The sequence below is a fragment of the Channa argus genome, chromosome 14 (genome assembly GCF_033026475.1).
Source record: "Channa argus isolate prfri chromosome 14, Channa argus male v1.0, whole genome shotgun sequence".
In the NCBI taxonomy this organism is placed as follows: Eukaryota; Metazoa; Chordata; class Actinopteri; order Anabantiformes; family Channidae; genus Channa; species Channa argus.
Window position 1 is genome coordinate 20,829,240 of NC_090210.1, and position 14,231 is coordinate 20,843,470.

The window sequence follows — 14,231 nt, forward strand, 5'->3', positions numbered from 1 at the left end:
ACACCCTTTTGTATGATACATATTTTAGAATGTTGTATTAAGTTGCAATGTACTGTTAATGAGGTGTGTTACTTGTGTACATCTGCCGTGTGTGTTTACGTGCAGAGTGTATTCTGTATGTGGATGTGTACTACTTTTTTCGGTGCGCGGTGTCTCTAAGGTTGTGTGCTCGTGGTTTTGAGCTGTCACTTTCCCCCTCGAGTCTGAGTTGGCGGAAAATCTTTATGTCTACAAGTGTATGCGGAGGTGTGACTGGATGCATCATAGGATATTAGTAATCAAGTACTGAAGCATGCGTGACTGCTTGAGTGTGTGTGTGTGTGTGTGTGTGTGTGTGTGTGTGTCTGTATGTGCATGTCTGAGATAATGAGAGCATGAACAATTCAATATGGTTTAACCAGAACATACATTCTGTCTCCCCTCTGACCTGCAAAACCTTTCATCTCCATTTTTTTCACCCCCTTCTGCCACTTTTATGTTTTTATCCATGGAAAAGGGATTTTGCGGGGGATTTTCCCCTCCCCCTACCAGCACCACTCACTTTACTTTTACGTACTTGCACACGTTCATACTTGGGAACCTACTTACTGGTGCAGCACTCTGCTGAGCAGCATCACTGGAGTTGACAGAGGTTAAATTGGTCTTTAGATTACCATGTACCTTTTTTTCTTTTTTTTCTTTTTTGTCCTTCGCTTTAAAAGGTCACTGGAGAATGTTTTCACACATGAGATTACCATTTTGGATAAGTTAGGCTTGATGTAAGTTTAAATTACACAACTGAAGACACCACTTGCAAAAGAAAAACTCCTGTGTTTTTTTATAATATTGATTGATTCTTTGCTTAAAGTTCCAGTGTACGAGTGTCGTTCAGTTTTCATCTAATTGTTACCAAGTTTTTTTTCTTAATCGTCTGCATTTTTTAAAGTTTAAGGTCTATATCTCCAAAAACTGCCACTTGACCTGCAGAATGGAGAAATGTGGACACAGGTATTGAGTTTAACTTCAGCTCAGATCTCACACACCGTGGTGTACTACTGTATGGGATTCTGGTCCCATGCACAGCAATTTTTGTAATATTAAGAATTGAAATGAAAAACAAATCTGCATATTTCATAATTAAGTGGCTGACTGAATATGTTTATGGCACATAGCACGCGTAATCTTTTGCATACTTTTTTATACTGTTGAAGATTCATCATTCTGGAAATCTTTCAGAAGTGGTGAAGGTGAAACCAACTTGAAGGAAAACTGTTAGTGACGCTCACATTAATGACTTCACAGACCAGCAGCAGCTTTTGGCTTTGGAGCTTCATTTGTGTCCCTGTGTCAGTATTTAATGTAAGTCGCCCAAGTTTTGGCAGCTCTCTGAACTCCCTAAATTCGCCAAGAAGCGTCCATTTTTTTTCTACATAATCTATATCATCCTTCTTTCTCTTTTTCCCTCTTAAATGCTAGCGGTAAAACAAAAGTCCTTAAAACTAATCTTATTGTCCTTGACGCTGTAAACTTCAGAAACCCTCAGTTTGCGAGGCTCTACTGTAACTCAAAGAGGAATTTAACCCACGTGTCCATTTCCCCAAAGTAATCTCAGCTATGTGTCTTGCTGAAATGTCCTTGAGTGAGACATGTGTCCTTAACACATCCAGTAGTATCACTGCAGTAAAGTCCATGCATACGTCCCCCATGAAAAGTAAGAGGAACATGAATAAAACCAAGATGAAAATTCTTGTAGATTGCTGTCGAACCTACAGTGTATTTGGAGTTGCACAGTTTGTGTTGTAGATTTATTTTTAAGTTAATGTACTTGGCATTTTGCCTGTTTATATTACTTTGTGCATATATATATAAAAATCCGAAAACTGAAATCAATAACAAAACTCTTTAGACTCACACTCCCTTGTGTGTGTCCTTTTTTTTCTTTCTTTTTTTTTTGTCATTCCTGACATCTGTGGCAAAGTGACACGATTGGATGTACAGCACTTCAGAAAGTCCAAGAAACTCTGTAGATATCCTTAGTAATATCAGGGCAAAAGTACTAAATTCTACAGCTTCTAAAAAATATTTCACTGAATTTGCCAACGCGCAAGATCAGGCACTGCTATTCTCTTAGCAGCCTTCATGCCTAAAGTAAAATGTGGCAGTTGCAGCATCTTTTCATCTTTGCAGAATGGACAGTTAGACTGGTCAGAATTGAGAGAGGGATGAATGTAACACAATACAGAAAAATCAATAAAGATAAACCTGCTCCAGAGGCCTAAACTGTGACTTAGGAGGCTGTTCACTGTTCTGTATGATAGGGACCTGAAGCAAAAACCCTGCCCAGGGGGTTGCTTGGGGTGGCTTCAAGAGAAGACTTCGACCCAGACTTGAAATCCTATAGACAGTCTGTGGAGAGACCTGAAGACGTGGATCTAAATCTGACAAAGCTTGAGAGGATGTCAGGAAGGCTCGGCTAAATGGCTCAAATGCTGGTGAAAGAAGCCTGTAGAGACTTACCCAAGAAGACTCAGTGCTGTAACCCCTGTGGAGGCCCTGTAAGGCCTTTTGTAGAGGCTCAGTACCAGGCCTCATGAAAAGGCTGCAGCTAAATGCTTTTGTAAATCAACTTCAGTTTTTTCCAACAAGTTGGATTAGTAGAAGTTTTGTCTTGTGATAGAGGTTCAAAAGTTAAATGAAAGTCTTTAAACGTTCTTTTGGTGAAGGCAGCGTAAGAACATAAAGCTTCATTTGGACACCTGCAGAACCCTTTAGAACAGTTCAGTGAGTTACATTTGCATGATATAGGGCATCAGCTTTTTTCTTCCCTTTCTGTGTTTATCAGCCTCTCGGGTGATTCTCGCGTGTCAGCGGGTTTTAGGTCTTTTAACAGGTGACTCGATGCTTCAGGCAAAGCGGGAAGACAAGGCACTCGTGGGGTAGGGAGGGATTTTTTTGCCGTTCTGTGTTCTTCTGCTCGCTGCCAAACGTCTGCTTTCTCGTCATGAGAGAATACGTGTTATGTGTGTATCCGAGTGTGTGTGTTTCCTCATCTGCTTCTGTCTCTTTCAGATCGGGACAGGCTTCAAGGATGAAGATCTGGAGCAGCATTATAAGTTCCTAAAGGTAAAATGGCACGACACGACTGTTGATCCTACTTGCTTAGTAAAAATCACAACTCAACACTTCTTTTCAAGCATTGATGCCACCTTTTAAAAAAAAAAATGTGACCTGGACTTTTTTACATTCTGCAACTGCATGTCCTTAAATAGAATGAAATTAATATTTCAAGCTGATCAAACGTAGTGTGGCAGAGGTCTTTGGCCCTTTTCATGTCGCAATAATCATTCTTTATGTAAGTCTTAAATCATTCCAGCTTTTCAGTTGTAATGGAGGACCAAAATAAGATGTTCAGCGTGCAGATATATTCAACGATACTCACTATGGCTATCAAAAAGTCATATTGCGATTATTGGATAACGTGGACCATGTTCTGACTCAGAGTTGTGATATATAACATAATGTGTTTGATTATTTATGTTTCTTTCTGGCAGCTGACTGTATTTGAACCACCCCATCCCACACACACACACACACACACACACACACACATAGCGTTTCATATACAGTATGAACTCCAGTGTTCAGAGAGAGAAATCCGTAGGCATTACATCACACACACAATATGCTGCGGCGATCACGATTTTTTCTTTACAGCACATCAGAAGGAAAAAATAAAATGACGGAGGGAAAAAAAATAAAATGAAGCAGTGCCAGTTATGATAGATCTGTTGTCAGTAACTCTCACTCACTTGCTCCAGATGAAGTCTGCTCTGTCCACACACAGGCTCTGTTGGATCACCCAGAGGTGGCTTGCAGGATAAAGTCTGGGTAATGTCTGGACCAGTTGATTCTGACATTTGCGTTCCTACGCGTAGCTCCTCTGGTTAATGCTTAGAGAAGTTCCACCGTTGCAGGTATAGGAGTCACAGCCACAAGAGAGAAATTTCCCTGAAAAAAAATCTTAGCAAGTTTGTTGCCAGTCTGCTCTGAACACTGGAAAATCCTGCGACCACACACTGAAAAGTCATGTGCACGCACGCACGCCACATGCTCCACTGCCTAAACATGTCTGTATTATCTGTGCCCTTAAAAAAACAAAAAAACAAACTGTACACAAACAGAAATGGGGACGTCGCGTTTAAACACAGAAATGTTTTTTTTAATTTGGATTTTTTAATCAGGCTCTTGTGATACTGTAGTCGTGCAGACTGGTACTGCTGGTCAGGGATCTTTAACCCCTGCATTTTTTTTTTTTTTTTTTTTTTTTTTTGCTGTTCTGAACCTGCCATGTGCCGCCTATTAAATCATCTATTTTAGACACATAGGTAACTTTGTTTTAAAATACATATGTTGGCTTGCACATGTGGAAACTTTGTAAAAGGATATATTGAGCAGAGATCGTGAACTACCTCTGTTCATTTGCAGTAGCTGTGCAGGCAGGCTCTGACGTTGGGGATTTTTCAATTTGCATTTGAAGAGGTTCGTTCTAGAGCAGCGGCATTAGAAGAAACTGACAGCGGCTCTCTGAAAATGATAGCTGTTGTGAGAGCCCGAATTCATTTGAGTACTCTGTTGACTTTATTAGCTAAATTTAGACCTTTTACAGAAATAAGAACAGAGGCGGTTTAAAATGCAGTCATCTGCTTAGAAAGTTGGCTAATTGAGAGATAATACCGACTGTATAAACCTAGTATGCACTGGTGTTCTGGAGTAAAAGGATCTTGAAGTAGTATTTTAAAGGTTAAAGGTTTAGTGGTGCAAACTGCTGCACTGTGCAGAATCCCAGGGAAACAGTGATTGAGAATGCGGTGTAGCCTTTTTTTTTTTTTTCCCCAGACCAATACAGCCCATACTGTAGTGCTTTGTAATGAAGCCCTCTATCTGAAAGTGATGGATGGTGAATTAAGGCGAACCGTGTTGCTTTGGTTGCAGTGCTGCAGGCCGATGTGTCTCCAGACAGGGAGACTTTTGGCTCTGTTCGTACTCCTCTGGGTGGCGAGGTGCTGTGCTGTAATGAGGGACACACTGATGCGTTCTTTTCTGTCCAGATTGTGATTCTCATACTTGAACAGTGGATACTGGCCAGTTCAGATCCTAAAGTGCTGCTCCACTTTTTTTTTTTTTTTTTTTTCCTCAATTTAAAATCTGCATAGCCTCCAGTGTAGGACTGATGGGGGTCTCTCTTGTGTTTGTGGTGGCATGAGGCTGTTCCTACACAAGAGATGAAACAATTAGATGGTTTTTCAATAAAAAGAAAATGAACCCGCAGCTGTTTTGATTATTAATTGTTAGAAATGTTTTTCTTTTTAATGCCAAACAAGTAATGGTACCAGGCTCCAAAATATAAATGTTAACTAGCTTTTTATTTAGTCTTCTGCTGTTTAAAAAAAAAATGGCATGAATATATAAACAAAACAATATCAGAGATTGTCAGAAAATGGATCAGTGGTAAAAAAATATTATTGGTAGCTGCTTCAATGGCACCCCAGTTTAAAAGATTGGTTGATGGTGACATGCACTCTCAAGTAAAGAGTGGAGTTCTGGGAACCAATTTATTTTGAGGTAAAGCCAAAAGAGCATGTTTAAAATGTCAGCAATAATGCCTCATTGCCCAGGAAACTTTCTGCACCCACGACACTGTACAGGAGATTGTTGTTTGACGCCTGTGCGCCTTTTTATGATTTTCACCAAGTACACTATCTGGCGTTTTGACTTGCAGTGTGAGCACAGTGTTACTCTAGTTGAGAGAAATGAGGTCCAGAACTTACTGAAATTCTCAAATAGGGTTTTTGATAAATGAAAACCCCTGGTGAATATTACAAACATTAAACCTTTTAAATAATCTCATTTATTGTAAAAGTGTTTCATTAAAACTGGAAAGGGCCGTGTTTTAAACTCAACTGCAACAAAAGTCTGTACAAGTTAGTGAGATCATGTGAGGTTTCCGGCTGATCCAAACAAATTGATTTTGCCTTTCATCTGCTCAAAGATCATCTGCTATAGATGTTCATCGAGCCTTCTTTAAAGCTACAGTATGCAACTGATGCTCGAGTGAAACTCAAAACTAACCCACTCTGCTCATCCCGGCTTTTCCTGTCCCTTCTTTTGAGCAGCCCTTCAGGTATTAGTCTGTCCCTCCCAGGAATTTGCACGATCACAACAGTTAATTCAACTATTCCCCCGTGAATTCTGTGTGACCTTGCAATTTAAAACATCGTGAAAAACATTACAACATGCATCACAGCTTTTTTGAAAAGCGTTTGCGTAATCAACAAAACTGCACAAATTTCCAATCAAGCAGAAAATGTTAATTCTCACATTGGTTGGAAGGGAGGGTCTATCTCAAACAACCTTCAGTAGTGAATATTCCTATACTACTGCCAGTGCCATTCTGTGCTTTTCCCTAGTGTCAACAGCAGTTCTCCACTTTAGGTTTTAAGGGATATTGCTGCTAAAAGAATATTTTAAAATGTTACAAACTGCACGTTTGATTTTTGGTTTTGTGATTAAAGGTACTTTTCTCGGAGGCTGTCCGTACAGGTTGACTTCATGCCGTGCCGTCAAACACCAGTTTCCACATATTAATCCTTGTGCCAAGTCAATTGGGGCCGGCTGTAGATCAGTGGGTAAAGGCAGTCGTGGTCAGTGGTTCGATCCCCCGTTATGGCTACATGTCGAAGTGTCTCTGGGTAAGACACTGAACCCCTAGCAGCCCATTCCCCTCCCCAGCTGTGCCGTGCCGGTCCAAAACCGGTAGGAATCGGGGAGGGTTGCGTCAGGAAGGGCACCCGGCTTTAAAACTGTGGCAAATCAACATACGGACAATGATCCGCTGTGGTATTGTTTTAGAACCCACTTCAACCAGTTACTCGTAATTGGGAGTTTTGTTGCCACAATCACAAATCAACTCACTCTGGACTGTCAATCTAACATGTTTGTTGTTAATTATACATAATATCAAATGCCCTTCTCTTCAGCACTAATAACAATGCAAATACTGTAGGGGGCCATTTTAATTACAAATTACTACAAATTTATAATTCTTTTGGCTTTCGCTTCCACGTACGTGTTGATGAAAAGGCGACCACCTGTACACCAAATACACACTTTAAATGGTGCCAGAGCCGGCACAATAACTGTGTGTGCCTGATTGTAATCACTCTCCTTAATAAGTCTCCATACATATGCCATCAAGATGATTTTGTCACCCAGTGCTTGGAGGTGTAAATGCACTCAAATCAACACGGATTGATTTAACTGAAAAAGCTCCTACACATTCACAGTTTTAACCTTGGCTGAAGTGTAATTAGAATATTTCTATTGCTAATTGTTAAAAACAAAAAAAAAAACTCTCTGGCCACAAAGACAGAGAAACTATTCAGTGTAGTTCGGTTTCATATCGTTCAAACCTGACCCGTCGTATACGGCGCATAGATAAATGAGTGCATCACTGAGTGTAACTAAGAGGCCGAGCATTTGAACTCCAAACAGCAGCTTTGGTTATACGACTCTACACGCCTACCAGCTCACTCAGCGTAATTCATTCTGGATAAGAGTGTCACTTGAATTCCTACAGTATAAATAATGCGTGTGAGGAAAAACCACCAGCACGGCGGAAGTCGGAGCCTTCTTTTCGCAGCGTCGCTTAGCTGTGACCCAGTTCTATGGACACCGCTGCAGTCTGGTTACATTACGCTCTTTCCGAGTCAAATGGGCTGAAATGGATGTTTTGCACCAAAAGCCAGATGGGGTATCATTTTGTAAAAGTGTGACGCCCACGCTGACAGAATGATTGCTTGTGTCACAGCTAAAAAGATGTTATTAAATATTGCTGAAGTTGACAGTTTGCCAACAGATGAGCAACAGTTTGGCCGAAGCCTAAACTCCGCTCCGAGTTATGTGGTATGTTCTGCACATCAACATTATTTCCTGTGTCTTACTGTAACATTTTATGTTAGGTTTGCAGAGATGCTGCTCTTTCTACAGCTCAGTGTAGCATCAACATCATTATGAAGCTGTATAATGTGAAAACGTTACACACTGGGGCTTTAGGAGGTATATTTAATATCAGGTAACAGACGTGTGCTATATATCAAGGTGTTTGTGAATGAAATCTTTCGTGTAGGCCTTTGATAACGTGGCTTGTAAATCCCCCTCTCATGTTGCCCCTCAGGCAAGCGTCATTTGTGAGCGTTCAAACTCTGTGCTGCCTCTTGGGAGGTGATTGTGAGGCAGCAGCAGAATCCATCGGGGCAACCAAAGACACTCCGTCACTGTCTCTTTATCAGGTTCTCTGTGAATGTATTACCCCGTTCTTATGTTGTGCATCTACACTAATTACACACACTAAGAGTCTTTTGTATTTCAAGTTTTGAGCTGTTTTTCTATTGTAAATGAAATGTTTGCTTGTAAACATCGTGTTGGGGTTAGATATTTTTATACCTTTACACTATAGGAATTGAGAAACGCGACAGTAAAAATATTGAGTAATTGATCATTTATTTTGTTTCCTCCAGGAACACATTCTGCCCAAGCCCCGTGCCTACTATCGCGTGGACCAATCGGCAGAGCCCGATGTGTGGCTTGACGCAGTGCAGGTCTGGGAGGTGAAGTGTGCTGACCTGTCGCTCTCCCCCATCTACAAAGCTGCCATGGGAATGGTCAGTTCAGCCTTTTAATCCCCCACCCACATGTGCTTCCACCAGTATATTCTGTTTGTTATGGTCTGTTGCTCGCAATGAAAAGTTATAATTAGTGTCTCCTAATGCACAATTTAATGGAATGGATACTTGTTTATTAGCTGTGGTTTTATCTTCATGTGGGGCACAAAGTCCTACGGCCAAAGATGGATTGTGAGAGACGATGCTCCACTCTTTAAGCCCCTGCACGACCTCATTTGATTTTTTTTCTGTTCTACAGGAAAATATGTCAGAGGTATAGAATGTCCCTGACTAAGAAATTTCCTTGGTTGAACCTCATTCGTCAAGTCTTTAGTTATCTCCATCATCGACACTCAAATTATGTTTTTTATTTTTCCCCCTTCCTCATTGATCTAAGATTTTATTTGCTACATTTGTTCATTTTTTCACACCGGACAAAAGGACTGACACCATTTCTTGAATATCATGACTTGAGTGTCATTTCCTCATCATAAATGTAAGTGTGTGTGTGTATAGATAGAGCTGCCGAGTTCCAAGTATTAGATCAAAATAGCCGTCACCAGATACCCAATATTAAAGGACTTGGACAGGGGACAGTAAAACTTGTGTGGGAAATTCTTATTTCAAATGTTTGAATTTGTGATAAGATGAAACCATTATTTATATCTACATTTTAAATACTGAGAACAAGTGGGTTCATTTTGATGTATTTTTTTCACTTTTTCTCACTTTTTGTATTGCAATTGATGCGTAAAACCATTTTTCCTGTTTACTGTTGGTAGGAATAATTTCAGATGATATAATATTGTTTGTGGAAAATGTATTAAAGGAAGATCAGTAGGCTGAGAAATTGGCTTCCTGTCCTTTACAGTTTTCCCAGGACGTTAACATAATTAATAAGAAATTAGCAACTAGTGACATTTTGTCCTGACACCTGTGAACCAGTGTCTGAGTGTGACTGTTGTCCGGCAGTTGAGCTCTCATCCTTTCGCTTTTGTGATGTTTTGTCAATAGGTGCTTTTAAGCAACACTCAAAGTCTGTCAATCATTGGCCACGATGCTTTTATAGACTTTTTACATTAAAGGTGTCGATGTTTGTCTAAAGCAAAGTCAGAAAGGTAGGTGACGAGGTTCGGTTTGAGTCAAACGTGGGTAAAAACTTTTTCCTTTGGTTATGAGGTTGCTGAGGATATAGTTGCTGACTCCTTCACCAGAAATGTCAGAGATTTCACAGATAAGTTGGTTTGCTGTTCTGTAGTGAGTGGTTATTTGACACCTTCACAATTCTAACAAATGCCTTTTTGCAACTGAATTATTGTTGACAAACCTCATTCCTACACGTATGTAACCCAGGAGAAATGTTGAATAGTTATCCTTGTCATATGCCTCATTTTCAAGAAGCCCAGCTTTTGCTGAAAAAGAAAATGTGCAAGGCAGAGAAATTGAAACTGGACAAAAGCGTCTTTTTTTTTTTTTTTTTTTTTTTTGGAACTAAGGGGGTTTGGTGTTATAAAACCTTGGACTAAAGAGGTTGTAATGGCTTACAAAAGGCTGACAGCCAAAAAGGAATTGAGCACAACTCTAGGAGCTGCCATTTTCAGTCCTGCTTAGAGTTGTAATAAAAGCAGAGGCTCACATCTACCTGCCAGTGTAGTTTATACTGATTGAGATTGTGTCTACATGTCTGCCCTCAGGTGGATCCAGAGAAGGGCATTTCTCTTAGGTTTCCCCGCTTCCTTCGGATCAGAGACGACAAAAAACCAGAGGACGCCACAACTGGAGCTCAGGTATATTCAATCACACACACACGCACACACGCACACAGGAAGAAACCTACTAATAAATCCAGGGATATGAAATCGACAGTGCAGTGAAGTTCAGAATAATGTCAAATAAATAATATAATCATCAAATACTATCTACAGAATGTGTTAAGGCCCGGGAGGTCAAAGCTGTATAACCGTCTGGTAAAGCAGCACTGCTGGAGTTTAGTGTGGGAGTCTGGGTAATATATTGTGAGGCAGCACACAGTGAATTATATTGTACAGCCGAGTTGTGCAGGTCAGCTATACAGTCCCCTGAATACTCACACACCAAACCTTTGATTCCACTTACCAGAAAATCCTTAATTGTCATCACTTTTTTTTCTTACCGCACTGACCTAATGACATGAGGTTTTATTCATTTGTTTTTATTGTATTTATCTGTTCTGAAACACTATTTGCATACTTGTGTCTGCAATTTCTGCACATCATGATTTTATGACCAAACCCAACCAACCTTCATTATGGCTACATCAGTGAGCTTATGATTATGTCACCAGTTTACCTTATACAGAGAAATGGGCCTCACTGTTTATAGAGAGGCTGTTGTTGAAAAGTGCCTCTTTGAGTTGTTTTAAAAACATATTTGCTAAAAATATAAACAATTTTCATCACAGATTTTATTGATTAATCATTTGGGAAATAAAACACAAAAATAACAGTGAAAAATGGAAGGAATGACAGAAAAACAGAAACAAAAGAGGTTTCATTTTCTTCAAATTGAGAAATTATTATTATTTTTTTATTTTTTTTTTAAACTATAAATCATCAGATAGGGGAAGCTGTAATCAGAACAGGTTTCATCAAAATGGTTGTAGATCGATCAGTCAGTCAGCTGACATGTGACCCGTACTGCAGTGCATTATAAGAGGTGGTTCCAATGTGTTGGCCCCCCCTTTGTTTTACATGAATGAGGCAGGCAAAACATTAGAACCCACCTCATGTTACCCTTGAAAATGAGAAATTAGAACTTGTAAAATCAGACTGTATTGAATTGCACTGATGGTCATAATGTTTTGCCTGTGCTTCCCCAGCGAGGATGAGAGGATGCAAGTGAATTCTGATATATAACCCTGTTATTTCTCGTGTACCAAGTGCCATAAATATACTACATGTTTCAACACTTGGCTTGTTATATTTTTTAATGCTACATGTTATACTGTGAGGTTTTTCAGTCTACAAAATTCAAATCCACACAGACTGTGAGTATTGCGTTATTATTTTTTAGCTGCTATCGTCACGACTGAGCTGACGTGAGGTTGCTGGCTGTAAGCATGTTCACCTAACACCACTTTTTCAGACAATGGGCTGCCAGGTTCTGGAATTTAAGCCACGTAGCACCCAAGCTCTGCTCAATGCGGTGCAACAGCACACAGCGCTTTGTTTTTAAATGAGGCTTAGTTTTTTTTTTTTTTAAACTAAGCCTAAACTAGTGTAGCATTTATTAGGCCCCTATTATGATGAGAATTTGTCTGTGAAGTAAATTATCAGCCATCTGTTAACTGGAGAGTCTTTATTTATGCTTGTTACAGTTGGGAGTCAGGTTGGAACGTCAGCTGCATTTAAATGACACGTCTGTCAATCTGTAAGGATGCACTCATTAGAAGAACACAACGTTTTGTGTGTTAGTGTTTTGTGTGTTTTAGCAGACACCTGACAGGAAACGAGTAAACATGGAGCATCAACTTGTTGACGCCATTCAGTTTCAGTGCTGCTAATCAAAGCTTTAGCTTCATCCTGTGAAGGGGAATCGTCTTTGACGTTTCACCGTTTTCCTCCTCACGGTGCCGCCCCGCTGTACTGGGTGGGCCTGCTGTTTGCATATTATCCGCTGTCCTGCCTTCCACCTTCGCATTCCCCAAAACCAGACAAGCTCGAGTGAACACAACCTCCGTCTCTCAGTCAGCAGCTCGGAGTCACTGACTTCAAAGCCTTGGATATGAATAATCAAACTGTTATTTTTAGCTTTTCCTCTTCATGTTACTGACCTGTCCATATGATCTTCTCCCTTTCTCCTTCCTGCGTTCTGTCTTTCATGTATATTCTCTCATGTTCTTCCCCTCTATCTCTTTCTTCTGCTCAATCTCTATCCATCTCTTGTGATCTCTGCAGATTGCTGATTTGTACAAGAAGCAGCAGCAGATTCAGAATCAGGGGGATAAAGCTGACCTGGAAGACTACTACTGATCATCTAGTCATCAGCAGGGAAAAATCAGCAATGACAGTGTCCATGTAATTGTAAATAGCTTTTTTTCACTTTGTAATGTTGAATGAATGAAAATAAAGTCTCTCTCTCTTTTTTTTCTTTTCTTTTTTTTCCTTTTTTTGTTTTTTTGCCTTTAGCCAGCTTGAAGCATCCTGTCATTTTAGTATTGATAGATCGAAGCTGCCGAGTTTCTGACGATTTTCCTTTCAGAGTCAAAATGTGTAAATATGTGCTGTATACGGTGCACATAAATTCTTCAAACCCAAAATCGACTTAGCAGTTAAAGCATAGCTACCGGTAATGGATCCCTATCAGGAATTCACTGTGCAGAACTGCCCAGCAAAACATGACATGTATGGGCGGCATATCAATAATTTCAGCTGTCCTGATTTCTGCTGGAGCTCTCAGGGCGGCAGCAAAGTGCATACAGCACGTGTGGTAATAGGAGGACAAGCCAAGGAGATTGCCGGCTGCCTGAAATGTTATTGGAAGAAGAAAAAGATGTGGGTAGCTGACAGTAGCTTAAACAGGACGAAAGACGAGCAGTTACAGCTTGTATTAGATGATGGAAATCCACTAACTGTCCGGCCCGAATCAATCAGAAGCTGTGGGGGTCAGTTTGGGAGCCAAGGACAAGCTGTTGTTACACAGCGAAGGAAAGAGGATTGTGCACTTCCAACGTGGGAAAAACCATTAAGAGTTTGCAAAGCCTAAGCATATTAGATGCCAAAGAGCCTAAATGTTCAGGAAATGTGTTGGTTAAAAGGTATTTCAGTGTTTTTCTTCATAAAGACACACACCATCCAGCATTTGACTCCAGACTCCAGTATCTACATAATTGGACTGATTGCTATTAAATTTGGTAGAAATCGATGGTCTCCTGAAAGGCAAAATCCTAAAGCCTTTGGTGATTCCCCTGATGAGGTTTTCCAAAAGTGTTAAAAAAAAAAAGTGACCTTTAATTCAAAGTATCACCATAATCAGCACAGTGAACGGACCCTTCAGATCTACACATGAATCAACCATTAGATTATCAAAGAGCAGTCACAGCGGGAGCGTTGGGAACCTGGAGGTTTTCCACATGAATATATGCCGTTTTAGAAAACAAGTTAAACGCTCAGATCACAGTTGTCTTGATCGCTGCTACCAAGCTCTCGGCGACGCCGTCCTCTTTGGCGTTGACTTGAACTGCGTTTCTTATCATTTCTGCACTTTGTTCCAAAATATTTGCTTGCGTGTTGAAGAAGGGTGAATCTGTTGGGCACGTGGGGAAGGGTAATACTCAGTTTGTAAGGTAGTCAGTGGTTCGATTCCCGGTCCCTCCTGGCTAAATGTCGAAGTGTCCTTGCGCAAGACGCTGAACCCAAAGTTGCTCCAGTTGCCATCGGTGTATGAATGAGAAGCAACATCGTAAAGTTTAAAAAAATTTAAGAAATGTAAAAAGCCCTATGTAGGTGGGTTCTGTAGTGTGACTTGTAAATGTGGTTATGTTTTATTGTGCTC

General features: G+C 40.3%; 1 protein-coding gene across 3 annotated transcripts in view; it reads left to right on the top strand.

Moving 5' to 3' along the window:
* The window catches only part of lig1 (ligase I, DNA, ATP-dependent), a 46,871-nt gene extending 34,048 nt beyond the window's left edge, over positions 1–12,823 (top strand). For all 3 annotated transcript variants that reach the window (XM_067474577.1, XM_067474579.1, XM_067474578.1), the window contains 4 exons: positions 3,049–3,102; positions 8,556–8,699; positions 10,394–10,486; positions 12,635–12,823. In XM_067474577.1, coding sequence (XP_067330678.1) covers positions 3,049–3,102; positions 8,556–8,699; positions 10,394–10,486; positions 12,635–12,709 — 366 coding nt within the window. In that variant the 3' untranslated portion in view covers positions 12,710–12,823. The remainder of the gene's footprint in view (positions 1–3,048; positions 3,103–8,555; positions 8,700–10,393; positions 10,487–12,634) is intronic.
* Positions 12,824–14,231: the final 1,408 nt, after the last annotated feature.